We start from the raw sequence: 22,123 nt of genomic DNA, 5'->3' as shown, positions 1-22,123 counted from the left end.
GGAAATCAGCCGAAGCCGTGATTTGGCGGACGCTTAAATGCGGCAGTAATAGCGCTACCGCCGCATTTAAGGGTTACTGCCAAACTCGTGATGAGGCTTTCAATGTTTGGATTAGTGTCGGTTTGAGGATGTGGTGTTTATGAAAGAGAATTAGCCCGCCTACAGAGTCGGATCCTCCTTTAGCCACTTTTGCATTACTGACCATCTGGGATGGCTAACAACAAGAAACGTAATGCCATAGCAAGTAAAGGAACAGAAACAAAGACTTGAATTGCAGTAAAAACACACACTTTTTCCATCATCCTCTACACAGTGCAACGGCAGCCATTCGCCACTCACCTGACACATGGTCAACAGTAGGTCTTCTCTCAGAGCCAGGATTGACTGCTGGGAGGAGCTCTTCCTTTTCACGGGCTCTTAACGAGCTCACTGTAGCGGCAATAAGAGGGCCTAGTATGAAAGACAACAAGCAATACATTAATGACTTACAGTGCGCAATAAGTTACAACAGAGCTATTACATTGCAATATTGTAAGGGTTCACATATTATTGGAATCCCCAGGACTGGCGCTATGAAAATGTTTTCTAAAATATCTAGTACATTCTTATGGTTTTTGCTGGAGTACAGAGCCCTCACGGGTGCGATGGACAGACGTGTCAAAAACAGTCCATTTGAATCACTGGGAGATAACAGGGGGGCAACTGTTAGAAAAGATTTCTCTTGAAGCAACTTTTCCTCCATAGTCTATGGACCACTAAACCTTTTGCATTTGTTTCTGCATCCTGATCTGACTTTTTACACTGGAGCACAGCCCTCAGCTGCACTCCACTGGGTTTTAGCTCATTGTTATGGGGAAACTGACATGTCCTTCATGCTGTCAGTACTAAGAAATTTTGTTTCTCTTAATCTAACGACTCTGTTGCCACTGGGTGGCAACATTTTATCATTGCGTAAAATATCTTACCGTATAGTGCAATGGGGCCATTGGGTATTACAGCCCTAGACACTCTCCAATGATTTTTTGGTGGTTCTACAGTCTGCCTTAGAACAGACTGGTGGCAGTAGTAGCTTTTTCTTATCTTTGTGTAACTGTTTACCGTGCCATATCACGTTTGGTCAAAGAATGTGGTTGTTGTCCAAGATGGCCATGCCACAAGATCTTTTGTCTGTCCCTTTGGCCATTTTGTTCTCCGACCTCCCCCCTGCCTTTCCAGGTGCAACACTTTGTTATTTAGGCATGCACTTGCCTGCAAAAGCCATTTCTTTCCCAGGTCCCTGCAGGTCGTGTGTGGATTCATCCAGAAAGTGGGCTGGGAATGTTGGGTCCCAATCCACATTACTAGTGGCAGGGTGTCTGGGTGGGCTTGAGCACATGAGGACCCCAGTGGTCCCGAATGGACCGCTGCTGGCATGCATGCATGGGGCAGATCTTCTCATTGCTGGGTCGTGTGCGAGGACTCGCCTAACTTTGTATATAAGGAAGGTTCCGGTGTCCATTCCAGTAGATCAGCAACAGATTTTAACGAGTCTGTAGAAGGAACCAAGTATCCTGAAGAGCCAAGGAGAACAAAGGACGATCCAGAGATGCACTGAAAAGGGCTGTCACCCAAATTCCGTTGTCCTGGTCGAGCCCTGCTTTGTGCTTGATCTCAGAAGACCTGTGAAGGTGCTTCGAACATTTGGAGTGTTGGGACTAATCACTCTCGAGGCCTCCGGGTAACCTTGCAAATAAGCCTTCTCTGAAGGGTCCCTGGGACATTCAGTGGACGGACCAGCCGAAACATTGGGTACCATGCAGGAGTGTTGCCGTTTCGAGTTTCGACCCAAGACTTTGGGGAATCCAAGCTTGTCCTGCAAAACACCTTTTTGAATTGTCTGCTGGAGGAGTGTGGAGTCCTGTATTGCGTTACTGGAGCTGCTATGTCTTTAACAAACTCTATAAAGACAACCGAGCAGTGAGTAGCGCCGAGGCGGAGTACGGCAGTGAGTCCAGTCACTCGCCAGTTAGCAGGGAGTCGCCAGAGAGCGTTCAATGCTGCTGTGGTGGTGAAGGGCGATGAAGAACATGGGGGTGACAACAACAGAATACATGTATTTATTATTATTTTAATTATGTCCTACTAGCCTCATATAAAGTGCTGTGTTGTAACTGGTCAGGCCCTTTGTTAACAGGTGTACCAGTGGGTACCAATGTTTGGATTAAATCAAAGTGCTCTCATTGGCTTGAAATACATTAGCCTTGTGAGACAATTATTAAAAAACAAAAGATTTTCAACTCAGATTTTCTTTGTAAGGATGGGCTGTTTAGCAAAGTGCCTTACCAAGTGCTGTTTGGCTCCTGGCACGTCTTGCTGTCCAACCTGGAACAGGATTAATTACTTGCTCTTCTACCAGCCTGACTCCGCCCCCTTCCCAACATCCTACAAAACCGCCAGGCCGCGTGCATTTGCGCACGCGCATTTAGCAAAGTGCTTTTCCAAGTTCTATTTGGCTCCTGGCACGTCCTGCTGCCCAACCTGGAAAAGGATTAATTACTTTGTATGAACTCCAACAAAGACTTTACAGGACCTCCTTGCTCACACTGACACAAGCATTTATATAGATAAGTATTGTATACTAATTTTATTTACTTTACTTTTTATTTTTAGCTCTTCTACCAGCCTGGCTCCGTCCCCTTCCCAGCATCCTACAAACCACCAGGCTGTGCGCATTTGGAAAAATGCTTTACCAAGTGTTGTTTGGCTCCTGGCTCATCCTGCTGCCCAAACTAAAAAAGGATGAATTACTTCCTATGAACTCCAACAAAGTCTTTAAAAGGACCTCATTGCTCACGCTGACACAAGCCTTTATATAGATACGTATTTGATACTAATTTTATTTATTTTCGCACGTATTTGCGCGCACATTTAGCAAAGTGCTTTACCAAGTGCTGTTTGATGGATGCCGGGTGTGGGTGCGTGTATGTTTACTTTGTTGTCTATTCTTGAGTTCGATTCTTCGTTTTTATTTACTGTGCTTGTTTTTGTAACTGAGCCGTTGCACAATGCCTGGCCTTTACCGTCTTGCCACAGACATGCCAACACTGAGGGAAATACTCAGTCGGCTCGCCGACGCTCAAATCACTCCTAAATCTACTTCGCACACCATCAATCAGACGCATCGTCGCGTGTGCGGCAATCTCCTTCGGATATCCAAAAATGTTGTTCCTCGGAAGGCATGTTCTGTGACTCAGCTATTTCGTCCCCCACAGAGCCTCTGGCAATATCGAATTTAACCGCTGAGGTAGAAATGACGGCTCCGATGATTGTTAATTTGTGCACGCCCACATACTCTTTCATAGAAGTGGGCTTCCTTTTATCTCCGTCTTTGGAGGAGAAGGCCGCGGCTGCGACACCCTTAACGACAGACGTGCATATCACAGCCCAAATACATTTCGCCCCCCTGTTGCCCTCTCATTTTGCCGATGTGTCTGCCTCATCAATACCCTTTAATGTTGTTACCACTACTAAATTATCACGGGAGCTGGGTCCACCTACCTCACCTATTATCCATCCCCCTAGAACTACGAGGGGAAGACGGTAGCAAAACCAATCACGAGCCATCCTCTAATCTTATGGTCGAGGGATCTGTCCCAATCCCCGATGATGTTTTCCCCCTCAGCTCAGGACATATCGGCCCTTTCAATTTCTTTTGCACAACCCACTCCCACACGAAACAGACCTTCTTCGTTGCGTGCAGGCGTTTCCTCGTCAGCAGAAATCTCTGTTGGCATAGAATCCTCCTTGCGGGCAATAAATGTTGCTCTATTCTCCCCGACTACATTTTATGAGACCCTTTATAAAAAGCTATACGATCAATCCAATATATTGCAGCTGCTCCTAGTTAGGAAGAATAGAGAGGCTTACACCTCAACCCATGAGGATGGATGTAACCAACAAGTCCACAATGAACCAGAAAGCACGCCAGAACCTGTAGTTCAGCAGTTTATACAGAGAGAAACTGATAGCCTGACAGCACCTATTCTGTGCAATGAGGTAGACCTGCCATGCCACCCTGACACAGAGAGAAACCGATAGCCTGACAGCACCTATTCTGTGCAATGAGGCAGACCTGTCATGCCACCCTGACACAGAGAGAAACCGATAGCCTGACAGCACCTATTCTGTGCAATGAGGCAGACCTGTCATGCCACCCTGACACAGAGAGAAACTGATAGCATGACAGCACCTATTCTGTGCAATGAGGCAGACCTGCCATGCCACCCTGACACAGAGAGAAACCGATAGCCTGACAGCACCTATTCTGTGCAATGAGGCAGACCTGTCATGCCACCCTGACACAGAGAGAAACTGATAGCATGACAGCACCTATTCTGTGCAATGAGGCAGGCCTGCCATGCCACCCTGACACAGAGAGAAACTGATAGCCTGACAGCACCTATTCTGTGCAATGAGGCAGACCTGTCATGCCACCCTGACAGACCATGTGATAAAAAGAAGAGCAAGACCAAACACATTCAAGTTGATCCGCTTGCTCTGCAACATGCAAGTGCAATACTTGTTGACTCACACATCTCTCAGGAATCGATAGCGCCTCCGCTACCATCAAAATCGAGCTATACATGTTTACAAAATCGAACAAGACAGTTCCTATCCCTTTAGTGACTAAAAAAAGTAAAAAAATCTCAAGCAAACGACAGCTGCAAAGATATCTAGCTCCCGCCACTTTGTTCACAACTTGACGCTCCCAAAGAACAAGTGCCATATAGCTAGCTGCACGGTTGCAAAAAAAAAAAAAAACTGTCCCAATACAAGAACGCACAGCGTAATATTCAAAATCTAAACGATCAGGATTTATAATACGAACCATTAGACACATTAGTTAAAATAAGTGAACAAGAGCAGAGCCGACTCTACCTCCCTGGCAATCAAAACAGTCCACAAAGGGAAAAAATCTAAAACAGTTGCTCTTGCATTAAAACCCAATCCCAAGCCAGCAAAAGGGCAAAAGGGAAAAAACAAAGAAATTCAGAAAGACTGTTTCTCCGAAAACGACAACTTTCAGACTCTGGAACAGGGGTGTGAGCAAATAGCAAAATCGATCCAATTACATTTTGTTGAACCCACCTCAACCAAATCGCTGAATCACAGCCAGTGTCCTGAATATCTCAGTCGATAGACCACTCCTAGAAGTTCTTTGCTGTGGGGACATAGAACAGGTTGAGTTTATAAACAACTGTGATCCTTCCTTAGTCAAGCTATGGATGAAATCCGGCATAGTGATGAATATGATATGGCAGGCCAGCTTAGAACTCCATAACCTAGGTTTTCTTTTAAGTAAACAACCTTCCACAGATAATCCATACTCACTCCCGCACTCAAATGAATATCCCTCCAATCCTAACACCTACCTAGATAGAACATCTTTTAAATGTACGTGCTCTCAAGATGCATTTAAATTGCAGTCATATTCATTACTAACGACAGCAACAAGGTCGTCGCTAGATTCGAATTAACATTCATCCAATCTGAACTGTCAATTTTCTCTCTGGTCTCTTGGAATACGAGAGGTTATAAAATATTTGACTATGACTAAGCTGAACCCCTTGAATGATTTTGACATAATTGCGCTCCAGGAAGTATGGTTAACTTCGACTCCTGTATGGGAGAATCATCTACTTTCCTGATCCCTGCCAAACTACTAGTTTGGGGGCCACCCTATGGCAGGATTGATGGTGGCGGTTAAATCCACGTCAACTCTGCATCTATATCCTTTGGCGTCTCCAACATGTTCCTCCAACTCGTCAAAATAAAATCTTCTCATCATAACATTGCTTTGGTAAATATATATTGGAACCACCTTGGTATCAGAAATGATGATTTCTTTAGAGATCTTGAAACCCTTTTGGACTTCATCATCGTTGATATCTCTATTGATTATACCATTTTAGTAGGAGATCTGAATATTAGATGCATTAAAACCTCCACACATCCACTTTTCATCCACGGCAATTCGATGGAATCTGCTCATGAAAGAAAGACAGCTTCTACGAGTAAATGGGTTTATATCAGGTGATATTCGACCCTCTCAAACATGGCACAGAAGTAACCAGCTTGCGTTAATTGATTATATCTATACGGACAGAAACCTCTTTACCTTCATTGAGTATTTCCACATTTAAAAAAAATATATATTTTATTAAGTTTTACATATATATTGTAACATACATGGTCCTTAAGGATCATTTTTCTTTTCTATTAGGCTCCCTCTCCCGTCCCTCCCTCGGTTCCCTCCCTAACCCCAACTATGAACGCTAACTGTTTCACTGGGTCATAGTTCTTGAAATTGCAGATCCCTGGGTGAAGAGTCTTTAAGGATGGTGTATATTGGTGATCGTGGGTGGTTTATGCTTCTTGGGTGTCTCATATTTGTTGTCTCTTGGTCGTGTCTCTCGGACGGTGTATTTCCGGGGGGGGGGTTTATCGTCTGGTGAGGAGTATAGTCTTTGTATTATTGTATTCCACAATGTGATGTCTGTGGAGCTTTCACTTCTTCCCTTTCTCAGTGCTTCATACCAGATAGTGGTTTCTGCCATGGTCCACCTTTTTATGTCTTTCCACCATGTTTCCACGTTTGGTCCGTCTGTGGTTTTCCGCATCATCGCGATCCGTCGTTTGGCCAGTGCCCATGCTAGATTTATCATCTTTTTCATTGCTTTGTTTTTGTTTGGATAATTGTATAGCCCTAGTAGGCATGATTCAATAGTCCAGTTTTGGCCTTTATTCCGTTTTCTCGTAGTCGTTCTATTTATCGCCAGAGCTTTTGAATCCTCGGGCAGTGCCAAAACATGTGTCCTATGTCTGCGTTTTCTTCCCGACATTTCGGGCAGCTTTGCATGTTTGCTCCAGGGAAGCGTGATATTTTCGTTGGTGTCAGATACGCTCTGTGGAATATATAAAATTGTAGTTGTTTCAGTCTGGCATTTCTACATATCGTCTTGGGATATAGTTTCGCCTTGGTCCATTTGTTGTCTGTAATTGTTCTCCCTATTATTTCCCATGCCTGTTTTCCTTTGGTCTCCTCTATGGGTGCTTCTTCTATGAGTGTTTGGTATAGTCTAGATACTACATGCCCACCTTCGGTTACGTCGTACAGCGTGCCTAATACAGAGTTTTCAGCAGTTGGGGATGGCCATTTGGTCTTTAGTTGTTTGGCGAGTCTTGCATATGTTATGTATTAATTGTCCACTGTTTATACCATAGGATCCGACCAGGTCTTGAAACTCTAATATTGTCCCTGCAGGGGCCAGACCTCCTGTTGTGATCAGTTCTTTAGTCTCCCAGTAGGTTCTGCTTTGCTTGTGATGTTCTGCATTGGTTCCGCTTAGTGGCGCCAGTGGTATCTGGGGGAAATATGGTTCCTCTACTTTCAGCATTCTCTTTGTCCTGTCCCCTATCTGGCGTCCTAGTCGCAAGAGCATAGGAGGTTGCATGATTCTATTCTTTTCTAGCCACAATACTTCTTTGAGAAAGAATGGGATCACGGTGTTGCCCAAGAGGGTATGCTCCACTGTCTCTGTGTCGGCTATCCAACTTGCTATATGTTGTAGTTGGCCTGCCAGGTAGTATAGTTCGAAGTGTGGGAGGCGCACTCCGCCTTCTGTATCGTCTCTGCACAGTACTTCCATGGCTACCCTTCTTCGGCCCTTACCCCATGTAAAGCTGCTTAGTGTGGAGTTGAGATCTCTGAAGAATGCTTTTGGTATAAGATACGGTACGTTTATGAAATGGTATAGTAATCTGAGAGGGCTATCATTTTTATCAACGCTATCCATCCCATCACAGACAGGGGAGTTTTCCCAGAATTTTATAAATGTGTCTAGGCCTTTTTTTGCTCTTAGAGTGTTGGTTCTGTGGGTGTCTATGTTATGGCATATGTTCACGCCTAGATATCAGAATGTGCGTGGGGTCCATTTGAGCTCGAGGCAGGGAAGTTAGTCTTCTGTTTTGCCTGCCCACCTCGCTAGGAGGAACAGACAGGATTTGTTCTTGCTGATGGAAATTCCTGATAGCTGTGTGAAGTTGTGGAGTACTTCCAAATACGTTCCCAGATTGTCTTCCGGATGGTCGATGTATAGCAGAATATCATCTGCGTAGAGGGATATGACGTGTGTGATCCCGTCTATTTGTAGTCCGGTGTGGGCAAATGTTTCTCATGTAGATCGCTAGGGGTTCCAGTGCTAAGATGTACAGGAGAGGTGATAGTGGGCAGACTTGCTTTGTGCCCCTGCGAATCGGGAATGGGTCTGAGATATGTTTGCCTGTGCGCTCTCGCTGACAGCCTTGTGTAGAGGATATGTATCCACCTCATGAATCTTTGCCCTATCCCATAGTGTTTTAGTGTAGCAAACAGCCACTCCAATCGCACAGAGTCAAATGCCTTGATGGCATCTAAGGCTGATACTGAGCAGTCTTCTGGTCTTTGCCCTGTTCTGTCTTTCACCTCCTGGAGTTGTCTCTGGTTTGCTGTTGTGACCCTGCCCGGGACGTTTCTAGTCTGGTATGGGTGGATTAGTGTGGTAATTACTATTTTGAGACGTTCTGCCAGTACCACTGTAAGGGTCTTGGTGTCTTCTTTCATCAATACAATTGGCCGATACGATTCGCTTAGTCTCTTATCTTTGTTTGGTTTTAGGATTCGTAGTATCAGTCAGGGCTTGTTCCATTGATTCTGGGAGAGTGCCTATTTTGTATGCCTCTTGTAGGACTTGTAATAGTTGCGGGGCTAGTAGATAATTCGGGCGGTAGCCTGTCGCCGCCTGGTGTTTTCCCGGTAGGTAATGAGGTGATGACTCCTTGTATCTTGTCTTGTGTGAGGGGGCTATCTAGCATTTCTTTTTGCTCTGTGGTCAATGTGGGAAGTCGCATATCCTCTAGGGTTTTCAATATTTCTGTCATCTTGGAGTGTGTGTTGTCTTCATATAGCTTGCTATAGAGGTCTGCATTTGTCTGCTATCTCCACTACTACTTCTTTGGTGTCCAGGCCACGGACTATCCAGGCTAGCAGTCTGCCTGGTTTATCACCCTAGCCATGTATTTTTTCTGTGTATTTTGCAAAACTGAAATTGCAGAGTCTTTCCCAATGTTCTATGCATTTTTGTCGTAGTGTTATGAGGGTGCGTTCCTCATTCTTCCCCGGTGTATTCGACCTCTCCTATTCCTTGCTTTTTGGATTCCACTCTCGATATTTGGTTCTCCAGGTCTTTTCGGACTACTCCCGCTGTGACTATCGCTTCTCCCCGTATGGTGACCTTGTAAGCTTCCCATACTGTGCATGTATTCTGCACACTTCCTGGATTATGAATATGTGTTATTGTTTGTCGGGTGTCAGATGGGTTTCTTGCAGTGATGCAATTTGGATAGCTTTCCTGCACAGGTAGGACATTACTCTCATCCTCTTGACATAACTCATGAGGCCTCGTACGTTCCACCTGACTAATTTCAAATTATCTGCCATCTGGTTTGAGTTGTTTGCATTATGCCTTTATCTTTGGGCATTGTGTTCTTTTCTTTGTTGAACCATGCCGCATTAGGGTATGTTTGTTTACTCTCATGCTTTCTCTTGTTTGCACGACTTTCTCTAGTTGCGGTACCTTGTTCTTTCACTTCTACTTGTTTTTCATCCAACCCTGTCTTGGTTCTGCTTTTGGGCTCTCTGAGCATCTTTGACCTTTGGGTTAGCTGCAATGTATTGCTGATATGGCCGCTTTGCCTGTAGGCAGACGATGCTTGTGACTTTAACTGTCAAACTGTAACATAACTTAACTTTATGTCCAACGGCGTAGTTCCGTAGATGAGTCCCCACCATCTTCCTGTTGGGACTCGGGGAGTCGGTGGTCGAGTATTCAAAGATACTCTTAGTCCATTTTTAGTCAAGCGTAGGTTTGTGGTCTGGGCCGGTCAAGAGTGAGTGTTCCGGTGTAGTTGTCGTTCAGTACCATGGACCTAATTAAGTCTCCTGGTCGAAGCTTGATATTTTGGGGCATGGAGATCCTGCATACTATTTCTTATTTTCGATGTGCTAGTGTAACTCTCACCTGGTATCCACGGGGACGTAGCTCAGCCTGTTCTGACCTCTTACAACCTCGAACCCTTCCCTGGAATCTACTCGACTGGAGACTGGGCCTGAAACACAGGATTGGTAGAGTTTAACTCCCTATTGTCTCTGTGTGCTTGAACCCCTTCTTCCCCGGGGTCCAACCCTTCCCTTTGATCCACAGCTCACCTTGTTTTCTTGTAAAGTGTGCTCTCCGTCCTGCTTTCAGCGCAGGGGCACATTGATTGATGCAGGCTCGTTGCTGCGTAGTTACTTCACTGGCAAGAGTCTGACAGGTAAGTATAATGAGTCTTTTGAACAGTTCTCTAATTTTGTTCCTTTCCTTCCTTCGATGATGGCCGGCGTCCGGGGATGGCGACGTGCTGCTGAGATGAGTAGCGCTGAAGGCGAGTGAGAGCACGATGCAACCCTTTCGTATTTGTATTGAACGGAGTTCTTTTTCTGTGTCTTTTCGGTGCCGCGACGTTTTCAGCATGGATGCCAGTTATGAAGAAGAAATGCGGTGAGTAAGCGCGGTATGCAGCACCTCTAGATGTTTCCACGCTAACCTGTAGTGTCTTTTCCCTCTTGCAGATGGATGAGAAGTTTCGGAGACACAGTTCCCCTAGAGCGGCTGGGCTTCAGGTAAGCGTTTGAAGCTCGCACAGTCTTTAAAAATAAGCGAAGATTTGCTGAATGCTTACTAATGCCTTTTTTCTGTTCTTTTCCCTTTTCCTTAGGAAGCGGCGTGCCGGGATGGGAATGACACCACCGAAGATGCCCGCAGAAAAGAAGGAGCGATGAATGATGGGCAGAAGTGCCGCAAGGTAAGGCTGTTCCTAACGGTGTTCTTGGTCTTGCAGGAGCTGAGCGCAGAAGAAAGATGCAGGTCTACTGGAGACCGATCCGAAAACAGTGAGTGTCACGATGCAGGTGCAGAAAACGCAAATCATGTTTCTCAGCCTGGGCGTGGCTTAAATAGTCTCTGGGTATCCCAGGTTTCTCTGGGCTGAACCACACCCAAAAGACTAGACTGCACATGCAGTTCTGGGAACCGAAATATGTGGGGGCATCCATCTTGTCCCCATCAATGCACTACAAATCCAATCCCCAATGTTATCCTATGGGAGTGAGTGAGTCTGGTGCCACAAGCGCCAAATCTGACTCCAAGTGGGTCTTTGGAGGGATGGAGAAGCCCTTGAGGGCCATGGATGTGATTGTGGCCTGGCTCCAGCCTGACATCTTGGAGGGCTGGGGACATCAGGGGCAGGAATGGATTCTGCTGTCGGACGATTCATTTTCCTTGGTTGTGTCCATCGATTTGTTTCTCTGTGAGTTGGCCTAAATTCTACTCGTCCATCCAGGCATTTATTGCTTCTGGGGTCTCAAAGAACAGTGATTTTCCTTTGTAGAGTATCTTTAATTTCGCTGGATAAAGGAGCATATATTTGATTCCCTGGTGTCGGGACTCTGGTAGGTATAAACTGTGCACGCCGTCTTTGGACTTGTATTGTGTAATCTGGGTATATTGCTAGGGTTGCAGAGCCTCTTGGATTAGTCTGCCCAGTCTGGAGAAGGCTAGGATCTTTGCTTTGTCGCAGAGGTTGAGAATGTTCGCAATGATTGGTATAAGGGCAGCACCTGGGGGAAGTCTCTTTATGAGGGCGCAATGAGCTATTTCGACAGTGAACCCTTGTGACAGCGTTTCTGCTCTGATTTCTTGAAGTAGATTTTCAACATAATCCGTAGGGTCACTTCCCTGCAATCCTAATATTCTAATGTTACTTCTGAATCTTCAGCTCGCTCTTGTAGCATTTTTAGTTTGAAAGTAAGCTTGTGGACCGTTTCCTTTAAGTCTTTAGTCGTAGATGCCGTTTCTTCTAGCTTTTGTTCCGTTTCGCCCACTCTGGTGGCTAGGTTACATACGTCATGGCATAGTAAACTCACATCACATTTTCTCTCTCCTATGTGGGGTTCCATTGAGGTGCGCATGGCCACTATTGCTTCTAGGATTTTGTTCTCTTCTGGATTTTGGCGGGTTTCTGGGTTATTGTTCTTAGGTTGCTCCTCCTGGTGAGCGGAGTCAGTCTTGGGTTCATTCTTTTTCGCATAGCTATCCATTGTTGCCTGTTTTGGTTGCATCTTCGTTGTTGTTTGTTTCAATTGTGCTGCTGTTTTATTTTTTCCGTCCGGCATCTGGGGCATAGGGTGTGTTCACTGATTTTGGAGCCCCTTTTAGTTATCGCTGGTATATTTCCTGCAGGGGGTCAGTTCCTATTTTGTTCCTCTAAGGTTGTGTCCTCTGAGGGGGGGGGGGGATCTGACTTGTTCCTGCACTCGTGGTATGCTGCGGTCTGTAAGGGAGGTTTTCTGCTTCTCGGGTGGTGTGGGGGGCGCTGGGTTTCCCTTAGTATTGTATGTGGTTCCTGGGTTGCTGTTATGCACTTGGGGGCTGGCTCTGTGCTTCGAGCAGTTTGCAGCGATATCCTCTCGCTTTCTGTTTCTCCTTCCCCCACTTCTGTTTCTCTCGCGTTGTCCTTGGGTGCTATTGGATATCTGTGCCCCCCTAAATTTGCACTATATCATGGTTCTCTGAGCAACTGGTGAGCTCTTCGCTTTATTATGAAATTCTGGAGGTTGTACAGCCATTCAGACTTCTGGTGGCTATCTTTTGGTATTTGTTCAGCTTGTTTTTGCTTGTAGTCGCTGTTACAGGCCAGTCACGTGGTTCTGATTGTCTGTGTTGTTTTGTCAGCCCTTCAGTTTCTCTGTGTTTCTCTCTAGGGTCTTCTGGGCGAGAGCTTTATGCTGGGTCTAAGGCATGCAGCAGTCTATATAGCTCCTGGTGTGTTTATCTCCTCTCACAGTGGGCTGGGTAGTGCAGCAGTGTAGCGTTTCATTTGCTTACTTTATTTCTCTGCTCAGCCCAGCCGTGCTGTCTGATTCACCCTCTTCCCTGCTAACGTACCTGCCACTCTCAAGCTCCTCTCAGTGTATCTGCTCTTCGCTTGTGATCTGTGGGGTCTTCATGCTTAATATCTGGGGGTCTCAGGATATGGCACTGTCTGCCGCATATGTGCGTGTCGGTATGGTCCCTTTATGAAGCCTCAGGGCTTCTAATCTTTCCGCCTGCGTATTAGAATTGTTTGTGCGTGGACAGCGGTCAATGCTGTGTGGGTCCCTCCAGGTACTGTGTTTGAAATATGTGAGGTCGTGCGGGCGGCCGGATCTATTCCAGTGTCGTCGACTATTTATGTAAGCTTCTCTGCTGCGTAATGCCGGCCCCGGCTTCATAAACTATGCGGCTATCGTCGTAGGTGGAGCAGGCGCTTTTATTACTACCGCACTTCGTCTTCCGCGGTACTGCTTCCCGACACTGTTAATTCTGTTGCGGCTGTTACTTGGGTCTCTCGGGTCCTCTGCTGCGGATCAGTTGGGGCTCCTTCTCATTTAGTCTGAGCTGCTCGGTGCCATTTTGCGGGTTGCTCTCTGCGCCTCCTTTACAGTTTATATTTAGTTTCTGCCACAACAATTAGTGTTGCGTGCTGGTCACAGGACGGCGAGCAGTTGCGAATCACTTCCGCCTCACTTTAGCTTCTTTCTCTGCATGTAGGATCACTGTAGTGCAGATCTCGCAGGAGAGCTCTGCTTGCACGTCTTCTCTACATGCCGGTTCCACCCACTCCGAGCCGAGCATTTCCAAATTAAACCCCCAAATCACCAGTGACCACGACTTTCTATCTTTGATGTGGTCCTGGAACAACTCTAAAACCGATCCTAAGCCCCTTGGTATTCGTGACATCACCGTCTCAAACGGGAAAAATAGATTCAGATGGGCACCCACTGTACTACAGGACCTCAACATGCTCCTACTATACCCCTCCAATATTTTATATCCAGAGCTGACAATGTCGCACAGCTCCTATATTGCTGCGATGCACATTTTCAAAACTAAACCTCACCCGATCACTAAGACCAACATATCTTATATGCATATATATAGGATCATGAATTGGCCGCCAGGAAATCAATATACAGAGCTGACAGGCGTACCCTTCCAAACTTTCCATTATCCATCAAGGTAGATTAAAGACCTTGAAATGGAAGCACAAAAACTGGATAAAATCCAGGAAATCTCAGATGTACCAGCGAGATGCCGAATATATGCTCTGAGCGTTGGCATCTAAGTACTCTGCTCTTATTTGGGTGCTTTTAAATCATTCCAATGGTACCTCTCAGACAGGATCACAAATAAATGCTCTCCCAGAAGAGGTATGGGTAACTTACTATAAGACACTGTATGCGGCCACCCCCCTCTGTAGCATGTTCAGATGCCTTTCATGGAATGGTATCCTTGCCTTTGACAGAGAGGACATTCTATGCTACATAATGAAACTGAACTCCTCTCAGGCCCCAGGCCCTGACAGCCTTTCTAATCGTATGATTAAAGCGCATCCTCATGCATGGGCCAAAAAGTTTAATGGTGATATTCGCCCAGACCATTCAAAGCCGCTAAATTCTTCCCTCGTGGAGACAATCTAATTCCAATATATAAAAAAGGTGATTGCAAGGCCCTTGAAAACTATAGGCCAGTCACCTTATTATATGTGCCTGGCAAACTTTTTGCTAGACTCATTCTAAGAGATTTCAACTCCTGGATTGCAAAAACAGACTTACAGGACTTGCATCAAACTGGCTTTCTGTCGCGCCTGGACGCGTCGATAAACTTGCAAACCTTACATGCTATCAAATTGCAGGAATGTCAAAGGAAACAGCCATTGTACACGGTCTTTATAGACTTCCAGGCCGTGTTTGATGTCTGCGGAGTTATTAATTGATAAATTAACTAGAGCTGCTTGCCCTAACTTTCTGATATATTGGATAGACCAACTACATTCGAAAACAACTATCCAAATTAGTCTATCCCTGGGTGGAAACCTATCGTCCCCCATGGTCAACTATAGGGGCCTCAAACAAGGGTGTATCCTTGTGTCATCATTCTTCAACTTCTTCATTGCTGATATGCAGCATCGATTTGCAGAAGTAATATCTGACTCACCCAAGCTGGGAGAGCACTTTATCCCCTGGTTGTTTTATGCCGACGATTTGGTGCTCTTGACTAAAACTGCCAGGGGATGTACAAGCTCTCCTTAACCAACTGGGTGACTATGTAGAGAATAATCTTTTGGCTATCAATCAAAACAAATGCAAGGTAATGATTAATTATGACAAGCACTGCAAGAATAAGTTGTTATCTAAATGGATCCTTCAAGGAAAGCAGATACAGTTGGCTGACTAATATAAGTAATTATGACTTATCATTAGCAACCACCCATCCGATATCCCTTACCTTCAGGATCTGCAAAGGAAATCGAAAACTGCCATATCTCAAATTTTCAGTCATGCCCACGATTATTTTCTTCAAACAGGAAGTTGTTCCCATCCTTACCTATGGCGCCGAAACCAGAGCATGGCGCCCAGAAACATTTTGGCAAAGAATGAAGGTCTCGTTTGGAGAAAAGTTTTAGATCTAAATCAGAGCTCATCCATGTGTGCCATCAGACACAAGCTAGGAATAGCCTCTCTAAACTCCATGTACATGTGGAAAGTATATTCAGCATAAAGGAAGTATCTTCTACCAGCAAAAGGACATTTTCTGATGAGTGCAATCTCAGCCTACTTAACCACTACGAAGCATACTAAAATGCAAACTTGGAGACTAACACTACAAGATTCTATGGAATTCACGGGAGTGAGAGTCCTTATTAATGACAAATGCAAATAGAGCCAAGTCCAAACTATATAATTGGATTACATAAGAGAAAGCTGCATACAACAGCATTTATTTAAGGAACATGTTTTTTGTCAAAAGATGTATACAATATTGAACTTTAATGAAACTTCCGGCGCCATCATTAAGGAATCAATTTATGTGATTCGGGCTTAACCTTTGGCATAGCAATGATGTAGTAGCCAGACACAAAACAAATTGCAAACAGGGACACGTGTGCAGATTCTGTCGGAAAGCAAATCAACCTGAAACTATTAGACATCTCATTACAGAATGCCCTCATCTGCTGAATGTGAAGCACATCTGGTTTACCATCTGTTCTCCGACTATCGCATTATAACACCTGAAAGTTTTTAGGAAGCATTGTTCAATTGTCAACGAGTATTGACCAACATAGCCACTGTGAATTCTTTGCAATCACTTAATCTTACATGATCTATACTGAGTCCGAACAGAAGACTTTCATTTCCACTTTATGCTGAAAGTTGTGGTTGTCATGTCATCGTGCAATACTCTTTTAAAACCACATTATCCACCTACTATGTCTATATGCTGAGTCTTCTCAAATGGTGCTGTCAGAACGTGGATACATCGCCATTGTCGTTTGCATGCCATTTTCAGTTTTATTTATGTAACATTTCATATTTAAAGGTTATGTGTGTGTTGTGATATTTTAAATGATTTTCTTTTACATATCGTCATTTTATGTTTCTTTTTTTTTAAATTCCTAGCATTTGTTAGAACAATTTTATGATGCAATGTCAATTATTTGATGTGTAAAATGTAAAAATTTGAAAGGCTGTTTTTGACCAGCTAAATCAAATTAAGAACAAATAAATAAAAAAAGATTGTTTACTATGAACTTGCACATACATTTTCGTACCAATTTCATGTATAAGAACCAAACTTATGCCCACAACCTCGAACGGAAATTTAAAATGAAATGTGAAGAAGAGTTAGTTGAGAACAGAAATTACCATCTCCCCATGTGACTTGCAATAAAACAAAACAAATAGTCTGCAATATTCTCTGCAGCTTTGCAACAAAACAAATGCACTGCAACACTTTCTGCAGTTAATAAGGCATATTTCTCCATTGTGGTTGCTCATGAGCTTGTTTCATGAGCCTAAACATGTAATACAAAAGGAAACATCCGTGTAAGCCAATATATGCTATGTTTCCCAAATTCTAATACTCAAACAATCGTGAGAAAAGGATCACTTAGGGGGTAAAGAAAGGTTGCAGCATGAGAGGTGGCCGTGTAAAGCGGACTGATGTTGGTGGCGGCACTGTCATCGCCAGATCATAGTCAATGGAGGACAAGTGTGCAGCTTTTTCAAGGGGACATTCAACTGGACTTAAGGGAGGTAAGATCCCCCTGAGGCCTCTCGAACTTGAAATTGAGACCGGATTATGTGACTACAATATATTGCTTCTCCCACGTAAACCATCCGAAGTTGCTGTGTTTGTGGCGGCTCCAGAAAGTATATTTAGAGTCGGTGAAGGGGGTTGGTACCCAGGGACTTTAGGACACTGCCTGGGTGGACGCCCTGCCCCCGGACTGTTAATTGACACAGGGTCTGAGGTTGCGGCTAATTCAGGCAATCGGCATGTATCCAAACCTGATAAGAACTCTTTGACTGTAGGGGGTGGGTGGAAGATAGCAGATGTAACAGCCCACAACAACTGCTGGAACAGACCTTGCCAGCCCTTTCAGAAGAGGGTTGTGGCACAAAAGTTATGATCCATGATAACAGACTGTGACTCCCCAATTCCTTCCCTAACTCACCCTCACCAAATAGGCCCACTGATTGTGTACTACGTGGGGGTGAATTAATGGTATGGCAACATAACTGGCCTAATGTACTAAGTGAACCAAATGCATTGCAGAAAGGGGACGGGGGGGGGCATGGGACTCCCTGCTCGGATTTCAGAGCCAGAGCTGAGGGTGTCATGGATCCAAAGGGAATGACATGAGAACTTTCCACGATGCTGGGGCCAAAAGGGGGAGACCAGGGTGTGATGCAAGTAGAAGCACTTAGTGCCTGCCCCTCCCCCCCCCTCCCCAGAAGAGTGTTGAGAAAACTAATAAGAGCATTGAGCTATCCTTGGAGGTTGCTAAATCACTGCTGCCTAAAATCACAGTGGCTGGAAAAAGCATGGGGAAAATAAAGTTTTTAAAGAAAATGACAAAACCAGAATGTGTGCAGAAAAACATGGGACATATAACAGACACAGAACTATTGGAAGGGGTGGAGGTGTTAGTGGGGGCATCAGTTGCAACAATGCCAGGGGAAAAGCCCTTGTTGTCCCCTCACCTGTTTGAGAGAAATAAAGCGGCTGAGGGTGAAAACTGAGCACTGCGAATAAGATTGAAAGGACACAGTACCTTTGAGGGGGCGTTTGTACAGCATATTGCCAATGGCATTAGAACTCCGAGCTATGAAGGCTCTTCAGGGGCCAAGCTAAATGAACAAATAGTTGAAACTTCATTAAGGATGGACATAGCGAGAATAGAAAGAATGATTAAAATGGTGGACTCCGTTTGTTTAAGGGCCGAGGCGACCGAGGTCTTGGGGGCTGAGGGGTAAGGAACAACACCAAATGGGAAACGGGTGGAGGGCGGCCATGAAAATTAATGCTGATGCAGCTTTAGTGCATGGGCACCTTGAAAAAAACACTTGGTGACCTGGGAAAGGACATTTTGTACATCAGCCATGAAGAAGTGGAAGGGGACCTTCTGTACTCAATTCCTCATTAACTTTATCTGATTCCTTGTATATAATCCAAGACAGGAGAGGAGGGTGCGGATAGGAGGAATGGCTTAAGACAAAGCCACATTGGCCGAGATGGGCTCACTGTTTTTCACACATTTTTCTGGCCCCTTTCCTGGAACTTTGTGAATCTATTAACGATAACAGTCAGGCTTCATCATCTTACGGAGCGCGAGGTCCTTTTAACCTCCCACCCTTCCATCTGCCTTTCAAGAGTCCTGATCTGCCTGGCCTACGGAATCACCCTGCACCAGGTAGGTGCATTGCCATTGACCCAGCACCACCAGAAAACAAAAAAGAAGCATTTAAAAATCGAAAATTAACAAAAAAGCATATTTTGCTGTTGAAATCATTGTAATTTAGCGCAACTACACCGCAATACTTGGCAGCATGTTCTACCTTCCTGCTGCCTGTATTTTCACTGACAAATTGAGTTGAAATGCTATTTTCGCCTTCACATGGTGTGAATATGAGGTGCTTCCAACATGACTGCCTTGCTTCCTTGTTTGTGTGAGGCAGTGATTCAGAAGGGCCTTCCTCCATCGTCTGCAGTGATTGGCTGCTGCCTTTCTTTTCAAGGCAATCGGAGGACCGGCAGGATTTAGCCGGCCCCCTCACCAAAGGCCCACTCCTAAGGCCCATGTCTGCTCCCAGAACGCTACATGAGACTATTGCCACAACCCAACCCTCCCTGAGGTTGCAGCCTCACTCTGCTTGGAAATTGGACTACCAAGACTTTGGCTTAAGACAAAGCCACATTGGCCGAGATGGGCTCACTGTTTTTCACACATTTTTCTGGCCCCTTTCCTGGAACTTTGTGAATCTATTAACGATAACAGCCAGTCTTCATCATTTTACGGAGCGCAAGGTCCTTTTAACCTCCCACCCTTGCCTTTCAAGAGTCCTGATCTGCCTGGCCTACGGAATCACCCTGCACCAGGTAGGTGCATTGCCATTGACCCTGCACCACCAGAAAACAAAAAAGAAGCATTTAAAAATTGAAAATGAACAAAAAAGCATATTTTGCTGTTGAAATCATTGTAATTTAGCGCAACTACACCGCACTACTTGGCAGCATGTTCTACCTTCCTGCTGCCTGTATTTTCACTGACAAATTGAGTTGAAATGCTATTTTCGCCTTCACATGGTGTGAATATGAGGTGCTTCCAACATGACTGCCTTGCTTCCTTGTTTGTGTGAGGCAGTGATTCAGAAGGGCCTTCCTCCATCGTCTGCAGTGATTGGCTGCTGCCTTTCTTTTCAAGCCAATCGGGGGACCGGCAGGCTTTAGCAACCCCCCCTCACCAAAGGCCCACTCCTAAGGCCCTTGTCTGCTCCCAGAACGCTACATGAGACTATTGCCACCACCCAACCCTCCATGAGGTTGCAGCCTCACTCTGCTTGGAAATTGGACTACCAAGACTTTCTAACCTCACTCACCTTGGGTTAGTTCCCTCCTTCTGATTGCCCTTTTTCCCTTCTAGGGACTTTCACTTCCTTCTCTGCTTATCCTCACAGTTCTCCCAGTTATGCTCTCAAAGGCATTCTTCTCTGCACTCACCTCCTAACTTCTGATTCATACTGCGATTCTATACCTACTGTGCCTTAGCATTTAACTGTAAAAGTCGGACTGGCTTCCTTCGACTCCTCCAGAGTCATCATTAATGTCTACCTAAATGGCACTCTCATGGTCCAAGGGCGACAGGCCAACCTCCTCCTCTTCGATAGGCAGTTCCCTCGCCTCATCAACTTCTTTTTATCTCCGGCTGTCCCCTTCTATCCTCCCTTGGCTGCCTTGCCATCTCTTCCTTCCTCCTCTGCCCCACCTCGGGCTACCTCCACATGATTTGTACCCCTCCACAAAAGGTCATTAAGGCTGGCAACCTTCTTCATCTTGCCACTCTCCACTCTCGTTCTGCTGTCAAACATTCCTCTGACATCTGCCACCTCCTGGAAGAACGTGACCTTGATGTCCTTGTTCTTACCGAGACATGGTTCACGGCCCGCTCTGTCACAAGCTTTGACACGCTCCTCCATGATGGCTACAAAATTCTCTCCGCGCCCAGATCCACCTGGCACGGAGGGGGTGTAGCTCTGACCTTTCCTGAGTCGATTCCTGCCTCTATCATTCCCACGCAAATGTACTCTCTTTTGAATGCCTTGTCTGGAGGCTCTCTCACTCTCTCTCTCTCTCTCTCCTAGCCACTCCCTTTCTGCTGATACTCTCTACCGGCCCACTGGTCAAATCACCTAATTCCTCTCTGAGTGGGCGGGCCTCTTCTCCTCCCTCCTGGCCTCAACCACACAACTCCTCATCCTTGGTGACCTCAACATTAATCTCAATTCTCCCTGCTCCTCATTTGTGCTCTTTCGCGGCCTCTGCGATTCCCTCTCCCTTTCTATCCTCCCCTCTGGTCTGACTCACTCTGCAGGACACACACTTGATGTCTTGATCTCCTCTGGCCTCCCCCTCTCTATCCCTCTGACCACTCCTCTCTCCTGGAGCGATCACTGCCTCCTCTCCTCTCTCCCTCTAATCCCCAAGCAAAGCCTACCCCAGCATTGCCAACTACCTTCTCGGACATCCGGCCCATGAAGCGTGTGTCAGTTGAGGCTTTAGCTTCCACCTTCTTCCCCCCCCTCCACCTCTGGCTGACTCACACTCTGACACTGCCCTGTCCCTGCTCTACTCTTCTATTTCTGATACTCTTGATGCTTTTGCCCCTGTCATGAGGATCCATTTGGAGTCCAAAGCCAAGTGCAATTCTTCGTATGACTCCGACCTAGCTACACTTAAACGTAAGTGTAGGGCGGCTGAGCGGAAATGGAGGACTTCTTGTTCATCCTCTGACAAACTGGTCTGTCGTCTGCTCCAAAGGCAATATCAACTCTCTGTACTGACCAAGAAGAGAGTCCACATTCAAGCCTGTGTCTCTGCGGGATTTAACAACTCGGCCGAAAGCCAAACTCAAGCATGTGAAGACTCGAGGACATAACGTGCATACTGGCTAAAATAACCATTGCAATGTCTTGGAAAAAACCTGCAGGGCCGTAATACAATATATGGCACAGAGAACTGGAAAGATGGATGAGCGCAGAGACAAAGGCATGGGAGGACAGTGTTGCCAGGTCCACTGACGACTCCAGTATGGCGCTGGAGGCATGGAAAGAACTCACTAGAAACATGTTCCACCCCTCAGATGATAAGCCCCCATGAACTAAAGACTTCAGACAACGCTAACCTACAACCAAAGCAGAGTTAACCAGGGAGAGACTTGTGCAGTCAGCAGTGGTCCCCTGAAGGCCCCCTCTCGCAGTCGCCTAGCTATCTCCCCCCCCCCCCCTGGGAAATATGCTAAATATGCTACTGAAACACATGGACAAAACATGGAGACAGTTAATGTTGTTTTATTAAAATGTTAATGTTATATTATGTAAATATTGATATTACCACATGTGAAA

At 45.5% G+C, this 22,123-nt stretch overlaps 1 protein-coding gene across 3 annotated transcripts in view; it reads right to left on the bottom strand.

Annotated features, from left to right (window-relative positions):
* The window catches only part of LOC138567628 (uncharacterized), a 534,099-nt gene that overhangs the window by 388,370 nt on the left and 123,606 nt on the right, over positions 1-22,123 (bottom strand). For all 3 annotated transcript variants that reach the window (XM_069646054.1, XM_069646055.1, XM_069646056.1), the window contains exon 3: positions 340-450. In XM_069646054.1, the coding sequence (XP_069502155.1) occupies positions 340-450 (111 nt within the window). The remainder of the gene's footprint in view (positions 1-339; positions 451-22,123) is intronic.

The sequence above is a fragment of the Ambystoma mexicanum genome, chromosome 2p (genome assembly GCF_040938575.1).
Source record: "Ambystoma mexicanum isolate Mex_15411 chromosome 2p, UKY_AmexF1_1, whole genome shotgun sequence".
In the NCBI taxonomy this organism is placed as follows: domain Eukaryota; kingdom Metazoa; phylum Chordata; class Amphibia; order Caudata; family Ambystomatidae; genus Ambystoma; species Ambystoma mexicanum.
This window is presented reverse-complemented; position numbering and strand designations above follow the sequence as displayed.